At 45.9% G+C, this 27314-nt stretch overlaps 1 protein-coding gene across 1 annotated transcript; it reads left to right on the top strand.

Annotated features, from left to right (window-relative positions):
* Positions 1-700: 700 nt before the first annotated feature.
* Positions 701-4640, top strand: LOC125543606 (zinc finger CCCH domain-containing protein 3). The gene is made up of 5 exons (XM_048707002.1): positions 701-948; positions 1058-1140; positions 1339-1417; positions 1885-1980; positions 3607-4640. Exons 1-5 carry the CDS (start codon positions 813-815, stop codon positions 3708-3710), a joined length of 498 nt encoding a protein of 165 aa, XP_048562959.1. The 5' UTR covers positions 701-812; the 3' UTR covers positions 3711-4640.
* Positions 4641-27314: the final 22674 nt, after the last annotated feature.

Below are 27314 nucleotides of genomic sequence, written 5' to 3'. Positions count from 1 at the left end.
TTGATCTTTCACTCTGTTGCATGAAGCTGTAATGTATGCAACTCAGTCGTTCAATCTTATGCTGTGGGGTTTGCTTATACAGTCTTCTACGGTTGGGCTTAACTTTTTTGAAATAACACGGCAAGTTTCCGAACGTTCTGAACGGAAAAAGCTGGAAGCATACCCAATTTTGCTGTGAATGTACTCCCTTGGTAAATTAATGTCCGTCGTCTTAGATTTGTCTAGAGTATATTTCCTCTGTAATTTAATATCCCCTTTGTCCTAAAATATAAGAACATTTTTAATAATGTCTTGACATTATTAAAAATGTTCTTATATTTTAGGACGGAGGAAGTATAAGACAATTTTTGACCTGTGACACTGGCCGTGTGAAAAACGTCTTGCAATTTTGCTTGGTATTATGTTCGCACAATGTCAAAAACAGTTTTATATTAAGTGATGGATGGAGTTCTTAACACTAAAAAGTTAAAATGTCTCTAGATACATCAGAATTTTGCAGAAAAGTTTTGAACACAGTACAAACGCAAGCAGAAAAAATCAGCCTCGTTTGTTAAACAATAAAAACAATAAAATGGATACTCCCGTTATACAAATGAAATGCTGATTTCAGAAATTTGCAGGAAAGTTGCTTTAGCGAACCTAACATGACGTGATTATAGGAAGAGGCTCTAGCGAGAGAGTTTTGGATGGACGAATTTTAGCAAAGAAAGATCGAGAGATAAGTACATCTCACTGCTTAGAAACTGTCAGAAAACTCTCGCGAAATCTCTGATTGCAAACGCGGCTGAAGCCCGAAGGTGCAGACGAAGGAGATGCCGCTGGGCAAGTACTACTGCGACTACTGCGACAAGGAGTTCCAGGACACCGCCGCCGCCCGCAGGCGCCACCTCCAGGGCGCCCAGCACCACCGCGCCCGCGCCCTCTGGTACGACTCCGTCCGCCGCCAAGGTTACGTCCCCCTCCCCTCCCTCCTCAAGGCCTATGACGCATTCCCTCGAACACCTTGCCCGCCCCCTCCCATTCTTGACCCTAAACCTAAACCCGTCTTCTTCGGCAGAGTCCCACGGCGGCCCATCTCCCCTCCTCCAGCCCGACGGCGCGATCCTCGGCCAGGGCGTCTGCAACCACTTCGTCCGCACGGCACGTTCCTTTCCTTACCAGTTCTTAATTCCTACCACATTCGTTTACAGAGGGAGTACTAGTTTAGCTACAGCATTCTGCATTACGCGTGGCTGTGCCAAGATGAATCTGAGGTCAATTGTTCATGCGCGATGGTTTGTGGATGATGTTACTCAGTGCACCATTGTTCAGTTAGCTTCTTGATTGATGATGTTACAGGGAACATGCAAGTTTGGGGATGCATGCAGGTACTTCCATCCGAAGCCACATGCTGTGAACCCGGCATTAGCTCCGTCTGGTCAGTTTACTTTCAGATGCTATTCTGGTACTCCTAGCATGGGTTTGATGTGAATGAATTATTCATATGTTTACATGATGTATGGCTTGTAGGATGCAACTCATATCCTAGAAACTTGCTTCACAATGCTAAACTTGACTTAAGCGACTCAGCTTGGGTTCTCTGGTGGATAGTTGTGTAGACTTTTGTTTGGTTGCTACACTTTTGTGAGATTCAAGCAGTATTCCGTTCTTCACTTACTTTTACCATGAAATGATAGCTGTATGCCTACAAAATCGTTGAGGTGTATTTATAGTCTTGTGGACTAGTACTAGTATTCATCTTCCCGTAGAGTTAACATGAGCGAGTTATGCTCGAATTGTTAGTTGCAATTCGTGGCTACGTATTTTGGCACGCTAGATACTTCATTTTGTACTGAATTTATTCCTTGGGCAGGCCTTATGTATTGAATTCATTTTATGGTTCAGGGCCTGTTCCAGGAGCAATGGGGCAACAGTCTAATTTTCTTGGAACTCAACCAAATTTTGTTGGATATCCGGCGGTGGAAGGAAATTCTTTCTCAGGTGATCTATTTCTTGCATGAGACTCTTGCCAGACATATTACTTGATTTTATTTTGTGGCAGCCACTGGAAAACAAAAATTATGATACGCAGCAAGCTATCTGCTCATCACATTTTCCATGCCTCAGTTGTCATTTTCTAGATAGAACCCGTGGCATAAAATTGTTGAATATAACCATTTGCATGCTAACGGGTCCATTTGCCTCGTTTCCAAATCAGTAATTAGGTTCTATTTAGATGTTTGGAGGCAATTCGATTGCAAGCAGGTCCGCCTGTTGCTGCCTGATAATGGACTACATATTAAAGTGCTTTAGTAATATGCTAGTACTTAACAATTTGCTGTCAGCTTCTTCTAGTCATATCCTTGGGAGCTTTTTCCAAAGCAATGAATTTTGATGCTTACAAAGGCAACTCTTACCAGGGTAGCTTCATAGATGTTTCATCATACTTAACCAGTGGTGAATCCAGGAAGAAGATGGAGGGTGGGCTTAAATATTTTTATGGTAGCTAAACTAAATTGGTATCATCATTGAAAATATTGTCTAATGTATTATGAATTTACACACCAATACATCAATACTAGAGAAGCAACAATAAAAAGTCAGAAAGTATTGATGTATTGGTGTGAAATGTTGCTTATTACGGCTATTGTACAACGCCTTCTAACCAAAAAAAGGGCAGCCCGGTGCACGTAGCTCTCGCTTGCGCAGGGTCCGGGGAAGGGTCCGACCACTTTGGGTCTATAGTATGCAGCCTTTCCCTACAACGCCTTCTTAACCAAAATATAGAAAATATAGAAATGTAGGTCAAGTGCCCAACCGCAAGTCATCTGTCCAAATTAGCACAATTTTTATCCCAACACACCATCGTCGCCCGCGACCACCTCGCTGAGCTGCCAGAGAACCCAAAACCAAGAGAAAACAAGACCTACTAGAGCTAACAAAAAAAGGGCAGGTCCCCACTCATCTGGCCACCGACGGGGCCGCCAAATGGAAGAGAGGAGCGCGACTAAGGTGTCGGCGTGGAGGGAACCCTAGGCACTGGTAGTTGGGAACGACATGTGCTCACAGAAATCAAGGGAGGGGATCTGGGTTCACATTAGCTGGGGCAAATTCAGGTTCGGCAAGGGTATAACTGAACTGCTTGTGTAAAAATTGTGCATGCTCATACTCTTTCTCTTCATTTTTGTAAATCTGCGAACAAGTTTTCTTTATTGAGGGGACTGCGAACAAATTATATTGGACACTAAATCAATTAATAGATCATGAAGTAGACTAATAGTTTACTGACGTAGCAAAGTAATTTGAGAATTAGACAAATAAATATTTGGCGGCTTGTCCTTCCAGCGGCGTGGCTGTCTGGCTGCGTCGAGTCGCGTGGTGCTGTGCTTGTGCGTGTGAAGCTATTGGCCTGGCTAACTGCTGCATTCTTTTCATCTTCTATATGGTGAATGGGCTTTTAGATGGGCTGGGGAGCTAGGCTCAGACCGGAGTGCTCTAGTAATAAAAAAATGTTTTCTAGGGCAGGCTTGAGCCTGTTGAAGCCCACCTGTTGGCTCGCTGTTGAACTTAACCTCTTTATGAGCTTCCATTTGATAATGCTACGTTTATTTCTGTCACATTTCACAGGAAACATACTAACAGGCCACACTTCATGGGGCAACTTACCTCCATCGCTGCAACCTCCCCCCGAAGGTGGCTATCCTCCACTTCCTTTTGTCGACTGGGGTTGAATTGCCACCTGTCTGAAATGTTGATCATTTGGGATGCTGTATATTTGACCGGCCATTGAAATGTGTGAAAGAAATTTCACCAATAACAAGTTCTTGCTTCCTGTATACAGATAGAGTTTTATTGGCAGTGAGATAGCTCTGTTATGTTGAACATTTTGTACTAGCCATGCAAGAAATCAACCAACATTTGTTCAGACACAAAATACTTTATCCTAGGCAATGTAGGCAAGAACTACATTGGAAGGCAGAGCCAGCCATCTTCATTCGAGATTGACAGGCACTCCATTTATGAATATAAGTGATCGATGAGATCAGATCGTCTGCATCCAAGCTGATTGGTGATTGGTCCGGGGCCACTGCAAGCAGGCAACCAGCCACCGTTCTTCTTCCATGTCGTCGTCGTCGAGCCTGCATCCCTTGTGCTCCAACAGAGGGTTTGGGGAGAACATCTTGGGCTGCTTCACCTCCTCTGGCACCTCCCTTGTGCCGAGACGCCCCTCGTCGGCACCACGGATGATGGCTTGCAGCAGCAGCAGGAGGGAAGCCATCTATAGATCGATGAGGACTGCTGCTGGCTGGTTACTTTGGAATGATGGTAGCAACAATGCTCAAGCCGCAGGTACATATAAATAGTGAGCCGTGTACTCAGGTGCTCGTTTTTCTTACTGGTTTCAGGTGAATTTGCATTTCTTGCAAGACATCTGTTTCGTGAGGGAGGAATTCTTTTCCTCTTCCCTTCGATCACAGAAAGCTTATGATATGTGTTACAGTTGGTTGTGTTGTTTTGTTAGGCTGTAGGTGAGCCGTTTGGGGGTGTGGTTGGTGCTGATATTTTGGAAAACACTGCTAATTCTCCTCACCCTGTCAAATGTTTGGTCATCTAACATTTTGGTTTCGCTGTTAGGTTCGAAAAGGAAGATTTTTAACACATACCTTACGTGCAGATTCTACTTTATTCTGCATATGGTTTTGGCGTGTAAATATGCTGTTGTTACCTAATCAAATTCTCTTCGTCCGTTGATTGGATTGGTATAGTGTACTAGCTCATAGATCGTGCGTCTTCATCCGTTCATTGGGCGTACCTGTTGTATGCCCTGCCCTCGAGAAACCTCATACAGTAGATCGTTCATCTTCATCCGTTCATTACACTATATACTAGTGCTCTGGGCACGACGGAGGTATCTGTTGGTTACTGACGCAGTTTGGCCTTTGAAATCATGCATCCCAGCTTGCACTGGAGCTGATTATTTATTTTCCGATATGTGTTTTCGTCAGAGATAGAAACCAAAAGCAGCTGAGAAGAGGAGGGAAATTCAGTATCACAATGCTCGATCGAAACTACGCAGTACCCGGAGCAATTACTATGGAACATAAGATTGTTATATATCTCTGTATATAAGCATTGTACTTAAAGCATCTCCAACACTGACCCTCAAAACCTCCCGCATCCGTCTGAATCATGCTGTCTGGACAGCGAAATCCATCCAACGTGGGCATGTATCGATCCGTGGGGTGGTCCTGACGGGATTTCTCCCGTAAACCGGAGACAAACGTGGGGGACTTTGCCGGAGCCTGGACCGATCGCAAGCCTTGTTCTGACCGCTTTGGCCCACCAAAAACCTCACCCTCCCCCCACACATTTTTGGTCCCGCCGCTCCGGAGCATCAGCGCCCGCATTCATGCCCGGCCGCGACGTGACCGCTCACTGGCGCCGCCCGCGTTGCTTCCCGGTGCAGGCGACTGCCGCGCATTCAAGCGACACGATGGCCGCCTGTCCGTCCATTTGATGCCCATATTGATGCCACGTGGTTGCCGAGGCGTCTCCTCCGGCGCCACCCGTCCATCCCTCTGCCGCCCACCATTGCTATAAAAATCGGTGCCCTGGCCATGGCCGCAGCCATCCACCTCCAATCCCTCTCCGCACCACTCCCACCATGGATCCCTCCCCCGTCAAAGCTCTCTGGGATGGCTGACGTCAGACCAGAAGAAGGAGATAGCTGCCATTGTTGCTGGCTGGTTGGCCGGCAGGCAGCCGGAGCACGATGACGTCCCAATGGAGGACGCCACTGCCGATGAACCAGCGCAACCCTCCTCCACGCGCCAACCTCGCTGGTGCATTGCACCTTGACCATCGGCGAGGCCCGTGTCCATTACATGGACATGGTGCGGGAGGAGCAGTTTCGGGAGGCGCAGGCCGACGCCGCCTACAACCACCACCTCCAGTAGGAGCACGTGTAGGCGATGGAGCAGCACGCCGCTGGCAGGGCTGTCGCACCAGACGCGAACCTGGCAAAGCAGGAGGCTCTGCTTGAGCCTTACCGCTTAGCCCGCGAGATTCGCCTCGCTCAGTGGTGGAGGTGGCGACCGCCTACAAGGAGAGCGACAACGTGGGCGAGGCGGTGTTCGCCAAGACCACGACGACAGGGAGGACATGCCAAGTCCGCGCCCCGCCACGACAACCATGAAGCTGACACGTCTGTGGGCGGTGCCGGCAGCAAGGAACAGTAGTGCACGGTAGGTCACCGTCGCTCGTGTCCCAGGAAGGCCACCGCTCCTCCCCTCCCATCGACTCCAAGCTTGGTGGGCTCAACACCTTTGGCCGATTAGTCGCTTGGCGGCGATGTGGAGGCGGACAACTTCACTTCCCAGACCTCCGAAGGCAAAGGTTACGGAGGCGGAGCTGGAGAGCGCTGAGGCGGAAGTGGAGACGGCGAAGCTTCAATTCTCGGCCTATGGTCGGACTGTTGGGGAACATAGCATGCAATTTCAAAAAATTTCCTACGAACACGCAAGATCTATCTAGGAGGTGCATAGCAACTAGAGGGAGAGAGTGTGTCCACGTACCCTCGTAGACCGAAAGCGGAAGCGTTAGGTTAACGCGGTTGATATAGTCGAACGTCTTCGCGATCCAACCGATCAAGTACCGAACGTACGTCACCTCCGAGTTCAGCACACGTTCAGCTCGATGACGTCCCTCGAACTCTTGATCCAGCAAAGTGTCGAGGGAGAGTTTCGTCATCACGACGGCGTGGTGACGATGATGGTGATGTGATCCGCGTAGGGATTCGCCTACGCACTATGACAATATGACCGGAGGAGTAAACTGTGGAGGGGTGCACCGCACACGGCTAAGAAACAACTGTTGTGCTTTGTGGTGCCCCCTTGCCCCCATATATAAAGTAGGAGAGGGAGGAGGCCGGCCACAGGGGGCGAGCCATGGGGGGGGGAACCGACTAGGACTCCTAGTCGGCCCCTTTCCTTTCTTTCGGAGAGGGAAAAGGAAAGGAGAGGGAGAGGGAGAGGGAGAAGGAAAGGGGGCCACACCCCCTCCCCTTTGTCCAATTCGGACTCCCATGGGGGGGCACCCCTTGTGGGCTCCCTTCTCTCTCCCCTATGGCCCATGTAGGCCCATTACTTCCCCCCCCCGGGGGGGGGGGGGGTCCGGTAACCTCCCGGTACTCCAAAAAATACCCGAAACATTCCAGAACCATTCCGGTGTCCGAATACTATCATTCAATATATCAATCTTCACCTCTCGACCATTTCGAGACTCCTTGTCATGTCCGTGATCTCATCCGGGACTCCGAACAATCTTCAGTCACCAAAACACATAACTCATAATACAAATCGTCATTGAACGTTAAGCGTGCAGACCCTATGGGTTCGAGAACTATGTATACATGACCGAGACACATCTCCAGTCAATAACCAACACTAGAACCAGGATGCTCATATTGGTTCCTACATATTCTACGAAGATCTTTATCGGTCAAACCGCAATGACAACATACGTTATTCCCTTTGTCATTGGTATGTTACTTGCCCGAGATTCGATCGTCGGTATCTTCATACCTAGTTCAATCTCATTACCGGCAAGTCTCTTTACTCGTTCTGTAATGCATCATCGCGCAACTAACTCATTAGTCACTTTGCTTGCAAGGCTTATTATGATGTGCATTACTGAGAGGGCCCAGAGATACCTCTCCGATACTCGGAGTGACAAATCCTAATATCGATCTATGCCAACCCAACAAACACCTTCAGAGATACCTGTAGAGCATCTTTATAATCACCTAGTTACGTTGTGATGTTTGATAGCACACATGGTATTCCTCCGGTATTTGGGAGTTGCATAATCTCATAGTCAAAGGAATATGTATAAGTCATGAAGAAAGCAATAGCAATAAAATTTAATGATCATTATGCTAAGCTAACGGATGGGTCTTGTCCATCACATCATTCTCCTAATGATGTGATCCCGTTCATAAAATGACAACACATGTCTATGGTTAGGAAACTTAACCATCTTTGATTAACGAGCTAGTCTAGTAGAGGCTTACTGGGGACACTGTGTTTTGTCTATGTATCCACACATGTATCAGGTTTCCGATTAGTACAATTCTAGCATGAATAATAAGCATTTATCATGGTATAAGGAAATATAAATAACAACTTCATTATAGCCTCTAGGGCTTATTTCCTTCACGGACACGGGGAACGGGCGCCGATGACCGTTTAGATTAGGTATTATACTTATACCTCTAGAGACGGACTAGCACCACTTTCATGTAAATGTAATGAAATTCATCTTGTTTATATGAAATCTAGACGTGTTTATATGAAATCCGACCTTGTTTGCACGAATTTCATCCTCTTTGTTGAAAAAGAGCTTGAAATGTATGCGAGTACAGTTGGATGGCCGTGTCCCGCGTCCATGTCCGCGGACTGGTCGCCCTGTCCGCGGACGGATGCGGGAGGAAATTTACGGGTTACAGTTGGAGATGCCCTTGATAATCCCCAAATGCAAGGAGTCATCGTAGCAATTTCTGAAGGTGGAAGTGATAAGTATGGAGTGTCGAACCCACAAGGAGCTAAATGTAAGATCAATATTCTCTCAAGTCCTATTTGCCACTGACACGACTCTACGTACACCGAATGTTTGCTTTCATCTAGAAACGAGAAATAAAACTACGTTGTGGGTATAAAGAGGATAGCTTTGCATGATGTCGGAGAGCTAAAATATAAAAATAGGTGATGTTAACATAAAGTTAGAATATATTATAAATAGCGAGTGTGGAATAATGATGGATAGGTGTGCGGAATTGTCCTAGGCAATTGTTAACAAAATCGTAGTCATTATTGCAATTTTATATGAGGGAGAGGCATAAGCTAACATACTTTCTCTTCTTGGATCATATGCACTTATGATTGAAACTATAGCAAGCATCAACAACTACTAAAAAAGGTAAAACCCAACCATAGCATTAAAGTTTCAAGTTTAAGCTTACCTCACTTTAGCAACCCACTATAAGCGAATCATGAACATATTGCAACACCCTACAGTGGGAATCCTTCACGTGTGTGCGGCACAGAAGGCACCATAGGACATCATCAAAATAAAACATACAACTAAACTAATCTAGATCATCAATCAACCCAAAGGACAAAAGAAATCTACTCAAAACATCATAGGATGGCAACACATCATTGGATCATAATATATGGCATAAAGCACCATGTTCAAGTAGGGGATTACAGCGGGGTGCGGGAGAGTGGACCGCATAAAAGTGATGATGATGGTGATGTTGATGAAGACAATCACCGCGACGATGGTTCCCCGGCGGCATTCCGGCGCCACCGAAAGAGAGGGGGAGAGTGTCTACCCCTTGTGATTCCTCCTCCATGGCCTCCCCCTAGATGGGGAGAGGTTCTCCCTCTGGTCCTTGGCCTCCATGGTGATGATGCCCCCCCACGGGATCCTCCTTCATGGCCTCCGGTGATGATGGCCCCCTCCAGCAGGGTGCCGGAGAGGGCCTAGATTGATTTTTCGTGGCTACGGAGGCTTGCAGCGGAGGAACTCCCGATCTAGATTTCTTTTCGGGGTTTTTTGGTATTTATAGGAATTTTGGCATCGATCTCACGTCAAGGGGGTTCACGAGGCAGTGACAAGCTAGGGGGCATGCCCTAGGGGGGTGGGCGCGCCCTCCACCCTTGCCGCTTTGTCGTGAAGCTTCTGGTCCAACTCTTGTGCTTTGGGGTTCTCTTTTGATCCATAGAAATCACCGTAAATTTTCAGCCCATTCCGAGAACTTTTATTTCTGCACAAAAAACGACACCACGGTAGTTCTGCTGAAAACAACGTCAGTCCGGGTTAGTTCTAATCAAATCATACCAAAACCATATAAAATTGTTGTAAACATGGCATGACTACTTCATAAATAATAGATACGCTGGAGACGTATCAACATCCCCAAGCTTAATTACTGCTCGTCCTTGAGTAGGTAAATGATAAAAGAAATAATTTATGAAGTGTGAATGCTAGCATAGTGCATAAATTTTATCAATGATAGTTCCAAACACTTTTTCAAGCATTATTCTTTATCATAAACAATAGCTCATCTCATAAAACTTCTCATGATCAAGTAGCAAGCTATTCATATATAGACCATAAAGTTTCTTGAAAACTGACAAACCATGTTCTCGGTCATCAAACAATTGCAATTCATCTTATTTTCAGGAAGAGTATATGTAAGAGCTTTGATTTAGAAAATTCCACATACTCAACTATCATATAGTCTTACATGATTGCTGACAATCAAAGCTTATTTTTAGAACAAAAGCATCTGTTGAACACAGAGAAAGATAGGGGCTTAATGTTTCGCCTCCCAGCTTACACTAGTACAACGAGGTGCTATATAAACGATTTTTTAACCCCTTTCCGCGATGGCATTTGGAACCGTCGCCTAGTGAGTGACGGCGATAGGGGGGTCATTCCCACACGACACAGAAACCGTCGGGGATATGCCCTCCTGGCACACACGCTCGGTAAAATGAGTTCGTGTGCGACCGGTGAGCGCTCAAATACGAAATACGTACAGTAGAGCTAAACAATACAATTATACAGGCGAAATTATTTCCAGTCGCAAGTACATCCCACACAGTCAGTCCCCGCTACATGTTTCGTTCGTATGTACATGCCACACAGTCGCTCCAAGGAAAATGTTCCATTCACAGGTACATCACACATAATTTTCCCCATTAAATCGTTTGTGATAGCGTTGCCATTGCACACGGTATTAACAATTTTACCGTTTGCGTTATTGAATGGATCATACACGGTGCATAGAAGAAACTGTGTGGCAAAGACTGTCCATCGCAAACAGTTTTTATGTGGTAAACATTTGCGCAAGGTGGCCTAACGCAAACAGTTTTCAAGAGAAAGTCGTGTGTGATTGTTCATTAATCTAACATGGTTTATTCCTAGAAATGGTGTGCGTTATTGAATGCATCACACACGGTGTTTTCTCAATAACCGTTTGCAATAGAAAATCCCAATTAGAAGGCTAATTATCCGATTATTAATAATCTATTTATTAATCTAATTGACATTTCATATTAAGCATACAATATATTTCATTTTCATATTTGAAATACATCAGAGTACAACATCATATAGCTTCAGCACTCAGCTACTCTATTATAGAACTACACCAGCACCAAGTTTCACATGCAACATCTATAACCTTTCGAAATTAGCATCATAGACGGTACATAGACATATGTATATCATCTAGAAAACTGTTGAAGCAGAAGGTGAATATTGAGCCTTCATTGATGTTGAAGGTCTTTGTAACTTTAGGCCAGTGCCTGTGGATGATTGACCGTCCATCCTTCATCCTCTTCAGGAACACTTCAATACTGAACCGTGGGTGTGGTATGAATACCTTCCTCGTCTCCTGACCATATAGGTGGTTTGAGAGGTAATCATCAGTGAACTGCTTTGGAAAGGCCTAAAAACAAGGATGTGCATAAATATCTTCTCTATATTGGAAATGGGGCAAAGGAATAAAAAAAGGCAAGGTATAATAGTTAGTACCATCCTGTAGTGAACTGATGTCTTCTGCATTGTGTAGACAAAGATCTTGTTGTTTTTTGTCGCTAATTTCTTTATCATAACAATCTTTGTAAGTTTCTTGACTTGACTGATATTCATGGACAACTCATTTCCCCATATGCAAAAAGGGTCAAATAGTGGGTCAAAATCTCCGACAGCAGGACCTACATGTGCAAGGCCAAATTGTTAAAAACCTAAATATTAGAATGGTTCCTGCAATTGCACAATAATGTGCTATTAGACAACAGACCATGCATGTGCTAACCTCTATTGTAAACCTCAGTGCTTCCCATTGTTTCCCTGCAACACATATAAGGTAGTTAGTCATCAGGTTAAGTAAGGGTTTGCATGCTATTAGTAAGATATTTTGATGAAAAATAAGCACATTGCAAATTCATCAGATTAATTCAAGCCACATGGAAAACCCATTTATCCAAACCAAGCATGATTAAGAACTAGGAAATATAGCACTTGTATATGTTTTTCATGTATTAAGTGCAGCCAAATTCGATTTATTCCTCACATGGTATACAATAACAGAATGCAGCCACAACAATTGGACATCGCATTGCAGAATTGAACCAAGCAGTTAACTAAACACCACAACAAATGAATCAAACATTAACTGAGCACCACATTGCACAATATAACATACTCCTAATAGAAGATTAGACAGTTAACCAAACCAAGCATGCGTAACAACTTAGAAACATAGCAATTGTATTTGTTTCTCATGTATTTAGTACAACCAAATTTAATTTATTCTGCACATGGTATACAGAATGCACCCACAATAATTGAACATCGCATTGCAGAATTGAACCAAACAAAACAGTTAACTAAACACCACAACAAATGAACCAAGCGTTAACTGAGCACCACATTGCACAATATAACATACTCCTAATAGAAGATCAGACAGTTAACCAAACCAAGCATGCTTAACAATTTGGAAATATAGCAATTGTATTTGTTTCTCATGTATTTAGTACAACCAAATTCGATTTATTTCTCACATGTTATACAATAATAGAATGCACCCATAACAATTGAACATCGCATTGCAGAATTGAACCAAACAGTCAACCGCGTTGCATCGTCGGCGCGCGAGGCGTCAACAGTGGCCTCAATGGCGAGGTGATCCTCCAAGATCTGGGGGTCAACACGAATGGCAGCCATCGCGACCTCATCCGCGTGTGTGGCCACGATTTGCTTCTCCGCTGCCAAATGGTCCTTGAGATCCTGGCTATACTGCGCGCACCATGGCTTAGGGCAACACTTATTTGGTGGAGGGGTCGGTGATTTGACTGGAAGGTGTCGTGCTGGCGGTCGGGACATGTGGGATGTGGAAGGAGGAGGAGGATGGGGGTCGGGTGTGGATTACCTGCCTGGATAGGCGAGGCCGAGCAGTGTGGAGGAGGGTCGCCGGCGAGGAGGCGGCGCTGCAAGCAAGGAGTGAAGGTTTCAAATTGGTAAGGAAGGCGGAAATAGGGGAAATGTGGCTTTTGGTAATGGGGGGGAGGTAGATATTTCCGCTGAAGCCGAAAATTTGGAATCGCTTCAGCGAAAGAACTGGCGCGCAAAGTGTCATCAGACACGGTCCCTTATTCAGAACTGTGTACGATATATGTGAGCATCACAAACGATTCAGATAGATTAACCCATGTGTGATGAGTTTGAACGTCAACAATTTTGGTTTGAATTTCCCTGGTTACAGTGGTCATCCACGTCATTGCATAATTGGGTGCACAAAGGAGACTACAGCACACCCATACTTCTTAATCGAGCAAGTTCAGCAATTAAACAGAGCTAGCTGACCTAAACATTACTCTAACAAATTAAAGACCGGTGCTCTTAATTAAACAAAACAAAGAGTACTACTATGGTTGGTGCTCGTAGATCTCCGCCGCCGCCTCCATGTCCAGCTCGCGCCCGACGATCTCCTGGGGAAGGGGCTCCATGGCGTCAATTGCACCATACTCGGCAAGCATCTCGCCATCCGCGTCCGCCATATCTTTGGAATAGGCCGCCACGAGCTGGGCGTGGGCGACCGCGATCTGGGCTTTGGCGGGCTCCGTTGTGGCAAGGTATGTCGCATAGGAACGAACGGCTACTCGAACTCTCTCGGTGATTGCCAACTCTTCGGCCATGGGTTGCCGACCGTCGTCGGAGAAGCTTCGTTCGATTTATGCGGTGACCGCCACGAGCTGGGCGTGGACGGCCTTAACATGGTAGTGGGCGGCCTACATCAGGGCTAAGGCCGCCACTGCAGAATGGCAACTACTATGCCGCTCTCGCCAGTTGCTATCCCCGAGGCAGATGCCGCCGCCGCCGCCTGAGAAGCAACATCTGCCATTTGGGCTGCCTTGGTCGCCCGGACGCAGACTGCAGTCGCCCTCACGAAGCTTGTTAGCACGCGCCTGGCGGCTGCGGCCACGCTCTCGCCGGAGTGGGCCGCCGGAGTTGCCCTCATGACACGGGTCCACGTTCCCATCTTTCACTGGCGACGAATGAACAGTGAAATGATATTTGGGGAGTGAGCTAGTTTGCTTGACATGCTGGTTGTGGACTGTAGCCGACGCACCTTCTCGCGTAAGCCATAGGAGTATTATACACCAACGGTGCTCCAAGATATTTTTTGTGCTGCATCTCACACAGTTGGTGATAATAAACTGTGTGCGATCTACTTGATTTATCGTCTTGATTTGAATTACGTAATGGGGTCACAACTGCAAAGGATGGTTTTTGAATTGCTAGAATTTCTATCTGCAGTGAACATGCAACTATAGGTGCGTTGTCAAAAAAACTGGAATTATTCAGGGTTCGTTTGGACATTTTTATACATTAACTTGGTTTTGTAGGCATTTCAGGTGCATAATTCAAATTTGAACTACATGCACATGCTCTAGTGCATATAAACGGGTTGAAAAATCAAATATGTGTCCTTGGTTGCATGCTTAGGTCCCATGCAAGAAATGGGAATGAATGTCAAATGATCTGGGCTTTGGCGGGCTCCGTTGTGGTAAGGTATGCCGCACAGGAACGTACGGCTGCTCGAACTCTCTCGGTGATTGCCAACTCTTCGGCCGTGGGTTGCCGACCGTTGTCGAAGAAGTTTCGTTCGATTTGTGCGGTGACCGCCACGAGCTGGGCGTGGACGGCCTCAACATGGTAGTGGGTGGCCTACATCAGGTCTAAGGCCGCCGCTGCGGAACGAGCAACTACTATGCCGCTCTCGCCAGTTGCTATCCCCAAGGCAAATGCTGCTGGCGCCGCCTGAGAAGCAACATCGGCCATTTGGGCTGCCTTGGCCGCCCGGACGCAGACTGCGGGCGCCCTCATGAATCTTGTTAGCACGCGCCTGGCGGCTGCGGCCACGCTCTCGCCGGAGTGGGCCGCCGGAGTTTCCCTCATGACGCGGGTCCACGTCCCCATCTTTCACCGGCGACGAATGAACAGTGAAATGATATTTGGGGAGTGAGCTAGTGTGCTTGACACGCTGGCTGTGGACTATAGCCGACGCACCTTCTCACGTAAGCCATAGGAGTATTATACACCGACTGTGCTCCAAGATATTTTGTGCCGCATCTCACACAGTTGGTGATAATAAACTGTGTGCGATCTACCTGATTTATCGTCTTGATTTGAATTACATAATGGGGTCACAAATGCAAAGGATGGTGTTTGAATTGCTAGAATTTCTATCTGTAGTGAACATACAACTATAGGTGTGTTGTCAAAAAAATTGGAATTATTCAGGGTTCGTTTGGACATTTTTATACATTAACTTGGTTTTGTAGGCATTTCAGGTGCATAATTCAAATTTGAACTACATGCACATGCTCCAGTGCATATAAACGGGTTGAAAAATCAAATACGTGTCCTTGGTTGCATGCTTAGGTCCCATGCAAGAAATGGGAATGAATGTCAAACACCCTGCCACCGTCACTCGGCCGCAAACATTGAGATACCTGGTTTATAAATTCTAGTAAATCCAAAACTCATATGAAATTCATGAAACTTGGCATGCTATCATGGAGCGGCATCAACATGCCGTGGTAAATTTTTTGTCCCATTTGGGGCAGGTTTGGGTATAAGCTTCTCACAGACCAGAGCTTCTCACAACAAGCTTGGTGGTTTCGGTAGGGAACGTGCCACCTTTGGGGACGAAATGATATCCATTGCCTCTTATTACTTTAATTTTTTCTAGTGTCAACATAGAACAACACGAGTGTTGTGTTTAATTTTAGAATTTTTCGGGGTTTGTTTGGACATTTTTATACATTAACTAGGTTTTCCAGGCATTTATGTGCATAATTCAAATTTGAACTACATGCACATTCTCCAATGCATATAAACTAGTTGAAAAATCAAATCTATGTCCTTGGTTGCATGCTTAGGTCCCATGCAAGAAATGGGAATGAATTTCAAACACCCTGCCACCGTCACTCGACCGCAAACATTGAGATACCTGGTTTTTAAATTCTAGTAAATCCAAAACTCGTCTGAAACTCATGAAACTTGGCATGCTATCATGGAGCGGAATCAACATGCCATGGTAAATTTTTTGTCCCATTTGGGGTATGTTTGGGTATTAACTTCTCAATAACTAGAGCTTCTCACAACAAGCGTGATGGTTTCGGTAGGGAACGTGCCACCTTTGGGGACGAAACGATATCCGTTGCCTCATATTGCTTTCAAATTTTTTTGAGTGTCAACACAGAACAACAGGAGTGTTGTGTTTAATTTTGGAATTTTCAGGGTTCGTTTGGACATTTTTATACATTAATTGGGGTTTCTAGGCATTTTATGTGCATAATTTAAATTTGAACTACATGCACATTCTCCAGTGCATATAAACTGGTTGAAAAATCAAATATGTGTCCTTGGTTGCATGCTTAGGTCCCATGCAAGAAATGGGAATGAATTTCAAATACCCTGCCACCGTCGCTCGGCCGCAAACATTGAGATACCTAGTTTTTAAATTCTAGTAAATCCAAAACTCGACTGAAATTCATGAAACTTGGCATGCTATCATGGAATAACATCAACATGCCGTGGTAAATTTTTTGTCCCATTTGGGGCAGGTTTGGGTATAAGATTCTCACAAACCAGAGCTTCTCACAACAAGCGTGATAGTTTCGGTAGGGAACGTGCCACCTTTGGGGACGAAACAATATCTGTTGCCTCTTATCGCTTTCAAAATTTTTCGGGTGTCAACATAGAACAACAGGAGTGTTGTGTTTAATTTTGGAATTTCTCGAGGTTCGTTGGACATTTTTATACATTAACTGGGTTTTCCAGGCATTTTATGTGCATAATTCAAATTTGAACTACATGCACATCCTCCAATGCATATAAATTGGTTGAAAAATCAAATTTGTGTCCTTCGGTGCATGCTTAGGTCCCATGCAAGAAACGGGAATGAATTTCAAACACCCTGCCACCATCACTCGGCGCAAACATTGAGATACTTGGTTTTTAAATTCTAGTAAATCCAAAACTCGTCTAAAATTCATGAAACTTGGCATGCTATCATGGAGCGGCATCAACATGCCGTGGTAAATTTTTTGTCCCATTTGGGGCAGGTTTGGGTATAAGCTTCTCACAAACCAGAGCTTCTCACAATAAGCGTGATGGTTTCGGTAGGGAACGTGCCACCTTTGGGGACGAAAAGATATCCATTTCCTCTTATTGCTTTCAAAAAAATTCTAGTGTCAACATAGAACAATAGGAGTGTTGTGTTTAATTTTGGAATTTTTCGGGGTTCGTTTGGACATTTTATACATCAACTGGGTTTTCTAGGCATTTTATGTGCATAATTTAAATTTGAACTACATGCACATGCTCTAGTGCATATAAATTGGTTGAAAAATCAAATCTGTGTCATTCGGTGCATGCTTAGGTCCCATGCAAGAAATGAGAATGAATTTCAAACACCAGGGCACTGTTGATTGCCGACAAAATGTTAAGATACTTTATTTTTAAATTCTAGTAAATCCAAAACTCGTCTGAAATTCATGAAACTTGGAATGCTATAATGGAATGGCACCCGACATGCTGTGGTATTTTTCGTGTCCATTTTGAGAGAAGGCGCACTCGAATAACAACCAACAAAGGCATTGTGAAACAAATAGTTGACACTGTAACATCTCAAACGTTTTGTATAATTTAAATTATGTGTGTTCTGTTAACCATTCACGTGATGCCACACCTCACTCTTTTAATGGCTAGGAGGTGTCGTGCGGACAGGTGCTTGAGTGCTCGACTAAACGGGAGGAGTGCAAGCTGTACTCCAATGCGGAGGCTCACCGGGAAGCGTGCGAGCTGTACGCCGCGCAGGCTCACCGGGAAGTGAGCCCTTTGACTTCCATGTCCACCCGCCTTGCTCGCATCCTCTACATTAATGGCGCCCAAGCCACAGTTTAATATGGTTTTTAAATATGAAACACCCATCACAAACGTTTTAGTTAGAACACCCGTATGCAAAACCGACAACTTCCCCAGGAAGCCAAGGGAAAATGTGCCTAGCAGGATTTGTGCAGCTCTTGATTGCAAATGTTTTAGTTAGAACACCCGTATGCAAACTGACAGCTTCCCAAGAAGCCAAGAGAAAATGTGCCAAGCAGGATTTCTGCATCTCTTGATCGCAAACGTTTTAGATAGAACACTCATATGCAAAGTGAGAGCTATGGTCGTCCCTTCAACGCAAACGGTTGTTTCGAATGACCCGTGTGCAACCACATACAAACAATTTGGTAAGATTTGCGTCTGTCATATTGGGTATGTTGCCATTTGTCAAACTGGAAAGATTGACATTTGTTGATCTAGTAACATTGCCATTTGTCAATCCTTGTAACACTGTGATTTGTCAAAATATGCAGCTAGAAATCACTAACACTATCTAATTTTTGCAACTAAAATTCAGTAATTAAGCATAGATTTCATTCATAAATTAAGCAGTCGTTCTTAATTTATACAAATAGCTCAACTCGACAGCTGAACCGACCAAACTTTTCCCCAATTGTTGCCAACCACATACTGAAATAGCTAGTTCAACTGGACAAATCTATAGTTAGATGAACTGGACAAACTAGCCCCTAAATACTACTACTAATACTACGGAGGGGCTTTGTGCTACTTCCGGCAGCCTCTCCTCTGCCGAGCGCGCTCAGTAATAGGCAGAGGAGGAGGAGGCCGACGAGCTGGACAAATGCAATACGGTGCCTGCCGCTGCTGCATGTTCAACGACGCTCGCCACCTCGAACGCCCACCACCGATCCAGACGATCCCTCTCGAAGCGGCTGGACTGCTCGTAGATCTCCCGATTCCTCGCCTCTACGTCGGCGTGTGCTGCGACCATGACTGCGGTAAGGCTCTTTGCATGATCGACGAGGCGCTCCTCCTCCTCCTCCCGCAGGAACTCGATGTAGCGCGCAAGGTCGCTGACGCATGTGCGGGCCTCCACCTCCACCTCCCTCCTTCGGGCGGCGGTGGCGGAGCGGGTGATGATCCCGGCGGTCGATGGTGGGCTGGCGGCTGAGGGAGTCCTGGACTAAGGGGTCCTCGGGCGCCTGACCTGTTAGTTATGGGCCGGACTGATGGGCTGTGAAGATACGAAGACCAAAGACAACACCCGTGTCCGGATGGGACTCTCCTTGGCGTGGAAGGCAAGCTTGGCGAACGAACATGTAGATTCCCTTCTTTGTAACCGACCGTGTGTAACCCTAGATCCTTTCGGTGTCTATATAAACCGGAGGACTTAGTCCGGATAGGGGATACTCATTATCATAGCCATACAAGCTAGACCTCTAGGGTTTAGCCATTACGATCTCGAGGTAGATCAACTCTTGTAATACTCATATTCATCAATATGAATCAAGCAGGATGTAGGGTATTACCTCCATAGAGAGGGCCCGAACCTGGGTAAACATCATGTCCCTTGTCTCCTGTTACCATCGACCTTAGATGCACAGTTCGGGACCCCCTACCCGAGATCTGCCGGTTTTGACACCGACATTGGTGCTTTCATTGAGAGTTCCACTATGCTGTCGCCAAAAGGTTCGATGGCCCCTTCGATGGTCAATAATGACGCTGTCCAAGGAGAAACTTTCCTCCCCGGACAGATCTTCATGTTCGGCGGCTTCGCACTGCGGGCCAACTCATTTGGCCATCTGGAGTAGATCGAAAGCTACGCCCTGGCCATCAGGTCAGATTTGGGAGCTTGAACTGCGTTGCAGACATCCGTGGAGACTTGATCTTCGACGGATTCGAGACCGCGGTAGCCGCTCCTGGTCACCCCGATGATCATGACCTAAATCTTTCATCATGCCGCATCCGGGAGATTGCTCCTGTAATCACTATGGCCCTAGATCCGGAGCAAGCTGCACCATCCAAGGACGGGAGGATCAACCCCACTACGGAGGCCACAGATTCAACGGCGTTGGAGCCGCACATAGACTTAACCTCTCACGACGTTTTTTTCAGTGGAACCTCGGACTTGTCTCCGGTCGTAAGTTCCGAACCACGTGAGCCCGCGAACGCCGAGCTTGATCATTTGTCGATCTTTGAATTCAGCGCCGCAGACATCTTCCAGCACTCGCCTTTGGGCGATATGCTAAACTCATTAAAAAACCTGTCCTTGGCAGAGGACTCACAGGCGAACTATATCCAGCTCGAACTAGGGGCTGACGATGGAGAATTTTACTTCCCACCCGACACCCACTTCATAGCCACGGTCGAGGATTTGACCGACGAACTTGATTACGACTACGAAGACATCGACGGTATGGACGACGATGCCGGAGAAGAGGATGCCCAGAACCTGCCGTTCACCGGACGCTGGACGGCCACTTCCTCGTATGATGTATACATGGTGGATGCACCAAAGGAGAACAGCGGCGAGGACAAGGAAGATCCAGCTGAGGATAAACCTTCGGAAATACAATCCAAGCACCGGCGGCAGCGGCGCCACTCTAAGTCACGCCGTAGTAAAGACAGCAACACCGACACAGGAGAAGATAATACTCCAGAAGGTGCCGAAGACAACGAAGACCCCATTGAAATAGCTAATGAACAAGATGAACGGGAAGATGGGCAGGCTAGCCCTGGCAAGAAGGCCACACACGAAGATTCGGAGGATGATAATTACCTTCCACTCTCTAAGGACGAGGTGAGCCTCGGCACCGAGGATTTCATTGTTCCTGAGGAACCTCTTAAGCAGGAGCGCTTCAAGCGCCAGCTAATCGCCACTGCAAGGAGCCTGAAAAAGACGCAGCATCAGCTTCAAGCTGACCAAGATCTTCTCAATGATAAATGGACCGATGTCCTAGCAGCCGAAGAATACGGCCTCAAGCGCCCAACCAAAAGCTACCCAAAGCGCAAATTGCTACCTCAGTTTGACGAGGAGGCACCGAAATACATCCCCTCATCGTACAATGCAGCAGACCGGCCACCACGTGGCCGAGACAAAACGGCAACTCAGCACAAGTAGAGGTAAATTAGCCCACAGTCATACATATGACCTCTGGCAAAACCTGAACAATAAAGCAGTACATACTAGATCAATCTATGGATCGCGAGGGTGTGCCTCGACACGCAACAACGACCACCTATTTAGACGTGACAAACTTAGTCATGCGCGGGCCGAAAACCATAGACGGACTCCATCAGAGCTACATCGCGATACAACCCGATATAGAGGCACCACATACCCTCATTGCTTCACTAATGAGGTCCTGGATCATGAATTCCCAGAAGGGTTCAAACCCGTGAATATAGAATCATACGATGGAACCACAGACCCCGCGGTGTGGATCGAAGATTTCATTCTCCACATTCATATGGCCCGCGATGATGACCTCCACGCCATCAAATACCTCCCTTTAAAACTCAAGGGGCCAGCTCAGGACTGGCTCAACAGTCTGCCTGCAAATTCTATTGGCAGCTGGGAGGACTTGGAAGAGGCCTTCCTAGATAACTTCCAAGGTACATATGTTCGGCCTCCGGACGCTGATGACTTAAGCCATATAGTTCAACAACCCGGAGAGTCCGCCAGGAAATTCTGGACTAGGTTCTTAACTAAAAAGAACCAAATCGTCGATTGTCTGGATGCCGAAGCCCTAGCAGCCTTCAAACACAGCATCCGTGACGAATGGCTCGCTCGCCACCTCGGCCAAGAAAAGCTAAAATCCATGGCAGCCCTCATGGCACTCATGACCCACTTTTGTGCGGGCGAGGACAGTTGGTTGGCCCATAGCAAAAACAATGCAAGCGATGCCGATACCCCTGAAGCTAAAACTAGCAAAGACAAGTCTCGACGCAACATATACAAGCGTCGAAACAACAGCGATAGCACTGAGGACACAACAGTCAATGCCGGATTCAGGGGCCCTAAGTCCAGTCAGCGGAAGAAGCCGTTCCAAAAGAACAATTCAGGCCCATCCAGCTTGGACCGCATACTCGATCGTCCATGCCAGATTCATGGCACCCCAGACAAGCCACCCAATCATACAAATAGAGATTGCTGGGTTTTTAAACAGGCCGACAAATTAAATGCCAAGAATAGGGAAAAGGGATCGCAAACCAAGGACGATGACAAAGAGCCCCAGCAACCGAACACAGGGGGACAGAAGAAGTTTCCCCCTCAGGTCAAAACGGTGAACATGATATACGCTACCCACATCCCCAAGAGGGAGCACAAACATGCGCTCAGGGACGTCTACGCAATAGAGCCAGTCGCCCCAAAATTTTAATCCATGGTCGTCATGCCCGATCACTTTTGATCGTCGGGATCATCTGACCAGTATCCATCACGGTGGCTCAGCCGCACTGGTCCTAGACCCAATAATTGATGGGTTCCACCTGACTCACGTCCTTATGGACGGAGGTAGCAGCCTTAATCTGCTCAATCAGGATACAGCGCGAAAAATGGGCATTAACCCATCTCGGATCAAGCCCACCAGGACTACCTTCAAAGGAGTCATACCAGGTGTAGAGGCCCGCTATACGGGCTCAATCACACTAGTGGTTGTCTTCGGATCTCCAGACAACTTCCAAAGCGAGGAGCTAATCTTCGATATCGTCCCCTTTCGTAGCGGCTATCACGCACTGCTCGGACGAACCGCGTTTGCTCGATTCAACGCAGTACCACACTATGCTTATCTCAACCTCAAGATGCCCGGTCCACGCGGCGTCATAACAGTCAACGAAAATACGGAACGCTCCCTCTGTACAGAAGAGCACATAGCTGCCTTAGCAGCAGAATTATAGAGCGGCCTTCTTAAGCAGAACCTTAATTCGACTGCCGAGCCCGCGGACACCGTTAAGAGAGTTCGAACTACTCTGCCGTAGGAAAGCTCGGCTCGTCAGGAGCTCGACTAGCAATCCGGCCTCCGTCGCAGTCCCGATCAAGTGGTGGCATTCGTGCCGCGCGTACATAACTACACACTCAAAATCCCATGGGCATAGACGGAGGCATGGCTAGCTTGTGGTCCGTAGTACGGCTCAATCGACGTCGGATACACATATACTTTTACTTGTTTCCTTTTCAGGTCTCAATCCCACAGGCACCATCTGATGGCCTAGTCATCGGTCCTCTTGAAGGATAAATACACCAAGACGGCGAGAAACGTAGACATATGGGGGACTTTTTAGGTGATTCCGTTAACGATAACTTTACCTATTTTTAAGGACCCACATGCAGCTCTCCCTTGGTTTCGGCAAGTCAAATAGCCTGTTGGTTATTACACTACCTGTATCAATGTGCTTTGGCGTACTAATTAAATTACAATGAGAACAATTTGTGGCTGGAGCTGTAGGACTCCAGCCTTTTACCTTTGTACCTTTTCTGTTTTTTCAGCTCCCCTATGGATAATCCTATCAGGTAGCACCTGTACACTTTGGTACCCTCGACGCTTGCCAGGGGCTTCATAGCACCCCACATCACGACAACAAAAGTCCGAACACTTTTTATAAGTATAGTTCGGCACCCCGAATTTAGCATTATATGCACTGGCTCCGAATCATGTCTTTGGTCAATAGTTGGGTTGCCCGGCTCCTGTGCTTGCTACCTTACATTCTGCTACATCGGCTAAGGTAGTAAAGGGAGAACTACTGCGATTGTGCCTTGATACGTCCATTTTGCATCATGCTTTTATATCGATATTTATTGCATTATGGGTTGTTATTACACACTATGTCACAATACTTATGCCTATTCTCTCTTATTTTACAAGGTTTACATGAAGAGGGAGAATGCCGACAGTTGGGATTCTGGGCTGGAAAAGGAGAAAATATTAGAGACCTATTCTGTACTGCTCCAAAAGTCCTGAAACTTCACGGAAGCTGTATATAAAAATAATGAGCACAAGAAGTTCCAGAGGGGGGCCACACCCTGGCCATAAGTGTAACATCCCAAATTTTCAATTTGGAATGTTATACATTAGGTCATCATGCATATCATAATTTATTTTGCTTTTGGTTTTGATCCTAGAAAATCCTAAGCAACTCAAGGACCCACGGAGAGAGTTGGGGATTTCGTTATTTACATATTTGAGTTTTCTCAAATTATGTAAACAGTATCATTTGATTTTATTTATTTTATCATCAATTATTTCTATTACAAAAATATGAGAGCGGGAATAAAATGACTTTCCCAAAATATAGAAATATTGAGGATTTAATAAAAAAATCAAATAAGATTTATTTCGGAGTTTTTTCGGTATTTTTATTTGAATTTAGGAAAATGCGCGTTTTTCAAAGTTGTAGTTTGGGCCCAGATAAATGTTCACTTTATCGGGCTTGATTTTAGAAACCCGGCAAAATTTATTTCGTGATTTTTGGAGTCCGTTTAGTATTTCTTTTTATTTTTCTTCCGAGCGGAATTATAAAAAAAACGCGCGGAACCGACTATGGGCCGTACTCGGCCAGGACTCCCTGGTCGGGGCCTTTATAAGGCGCCCGAGGCCCGAGCCGAGAGAGAGCCTAGCCGCCCCTGACCTAACCCTAGCCGCCGCTAGCCGCCGCCGCCGCCCCGCCGGAGTGCGCGCCGCCCGAGGTTCGCCGCCGCCCCGTTTTCCATGCTGTTTAAAAAAACAATTTTTTTTCTGTTCGTCGTTTTTTTTCTTCGTCGGATTTTCTGCGGTTATTTTCTGATCGCGATTTCTGATCCGATTTTCGTTTTAGTATAACTTTTCGCTCGTTTATCGGAACCAGGCGATTCAAGCGCCTGGAGTTTCGTCTCGAAACCCTCTTTCCGAATAATCAACTTAAACATGTTTTTGTTACTGTAAAATTTGCCCTAGATCCAGATTACTAGAACGAAGTTGTTTTCTTTTGCCGTTTGATTTCTTTTGCTTCGTTCGATTTGATTCTTTTTGCAAACCAGGGTTCTTAAGTTGAACTTTCTGGTTAGATCTTCTATTTGAGTTTTACTGTGCATTAGATGAGTACTTATTGTATGCTTGTTGTTTGTCTGCGATAGAATACCCGGAGTGCGCCGCCTGTTACTTCGAATCTCTAGGTTTCGCGGATCATCAGCAAGGCAAGTAACACTTTGATCATACCTTCTTCTACAACCCAGTTTTATTGCATTAGATCAATCCTCACACATTGCATGATTAGGATCTAATTAAAGTGGGATGGGAAGTAGATGAGGTAGTACCTATTACCTGTTTATTATCAAACCTTTGGGAGTCACTTCTACGTTTGCTTATTATGCCATGCTATGCTAGTAGACGTGGATTGGGTGAGTGATATCCATGACAGATGTGAGATTGTTAATTAATGGTTTATCTAAGGTGGAAACCTAATACACATCTGGGTGGATAGAGGCACCTGGGGTTTCCAGGACTTTCCTGTTTTCTTTGGACCGCCACCCAGGCTCAAAGGGATCATGAGGTTATTCATACTAGAAACTTCCGTGTGCAGCCACAAGCCATTATGGGCTCTGGCATAGTTAACTAAGCTGTGCGAACTCTTACAGTGGTAGACTAGCAGATGTAGGGGATGTAGGTGGTACGGTCTACCCGATCGTAAGGTGCTAGCGCTTCTGAAAGACTATGTCTCGGTCATCCGTCTTCTCAAACACCATGTAGTGCGAGAAACCAAACGGAGGCGATCGAGTCTTGTGGGGAAAAGTGCGCAAACCTCTGCAGAGTGTAACAAACTAATCATGGTTAGCCGTGTCCCCGGTTATGGACATCTTGAGTATCTAGTACCTGGATTATCATGTGAATCTCAACATGTTACTCTAAATTAATTTTGATGGGTTTTAATGATTCTTAATTGGGATTGAGAATGCTGTCAACCATTCTCAATGTTTAACAACCACCATGATAGTAATTAAATTTATTCCTTTGAAGTAGGGAAAAATTGGCTTTACGCAAAAACTGTAACCATAGAGCTTTCCACCAGCCATATATGCATATAGTATAGCTGTTTCATTCCATTATTCTCTATGTGTTACCTTGCCAGCATATTCCATGTGCTGACCCGTTTTCGGGCTGCAACATTAATGTTGCAGACTTTTCAGACGACGATTAAGGAGTTTTAGGTCGTGGTTCTATACTCAGTGATGCCGTTGGAGTTGATGGACTCACTTATCTTCCAAGCCTTCCGCTGTTATCGTTATTAGATGGCCTTAAGCCATATTTATTGTAATAGTTCTCTTTTGGGACACTCGATGTAATAAGTGTGTGATTGCTACTCTGTTATAAATCCTCTGAGTACTGTGTGGTGTCAGCATTACTGATCCAGGGATGACACCGGAGCACAGAGATCAGACTGTTTGAGGTCTGGTCGCTACAATAAGGGTGGGGGCGCGCTCCCCTGCCTCGTGGGCCCCCTGGTGGCCCTCTGATGCCCACCTTATGCTATATGGAGTCTTTCATTGAGGAAAAAATCATAAGCAAGCTTTCGGGATGAGACTCCGCCGCCACGAGGTGGAACCTTGGCGGAACCAATCCAGCGCTCTGGCGGAGCTGTTCTGCCGGGAAAACTTCCCTCTGGGAGGGGGAAATCATCACCATCGTCATCACCAATGATCCTCTCATCGGGAGGGGGTCAATCTCCATAAACATCTTCACCAGCACCATCTCATCTCAAACCCTAGTTCATCTCTTGTATCCAATCTTTGTATCCAAACCTCAGATTGGTACCTGTGGGTTGCTAGTAATGTTGATTACTCCTTGTAGTTGACGCTAGTTGGTTTACTTGGTGGAAGATCATATGTTCAGATCCATTATGAATATTAATACCCCTCTGATTATGAACATGAGTATGCTTTGTGAGTAGTTACGTTTGTTCCTGAGGACATGGGAGAAGTCTTGCTATTAGTAGTCATGTGAATTTGGTATTTGTTCGATATTTTGATGAGATGTATGTTGTCATCCCTCTAGTGGTGTCATGTGAACGTCGACTACATGACACTTCGCCATTGTTTTGGCCTAGAGGGAGGCATTGGGAAGTAATAATTAGATGATGGGTTGCTAGAGTGACAGAAGCTTAAACCCTAGTTTATGCGTTGCTTCGTAAGGGGCTGATTTGGATCCATATGTTTCATGCTATGGTTAGGTTTACCTTAATACGTTTGTTGTAGTTGTAGATGCTTGCAATAGGGGTTAATCATAAGTGGGATGCTTGTCCAAGTAAGGGCAGTACCCAATCACCGGTCCACCCACATATCAAATTATCAAAGTACCGAACGCGAA

Source organism: Triticum urartu, chromosome 3 (genome assembly GCF_003073215.2).
Source record: "Triticum urartu cultivar G1812 chromosome 3, Tu2.1, whole genome shotgun sequence".
NCBI lineage: Eukaryota > Viridiplantae > Streptophyta > Magnoliopsida > Poales > Poaceae > Triticum > Triticum urartu.
The sequence above is the reverse complement of the archived record's forward strand: the minus strand, read 5'-3'. Positions and strand labels throughout refer to the sequence as shown.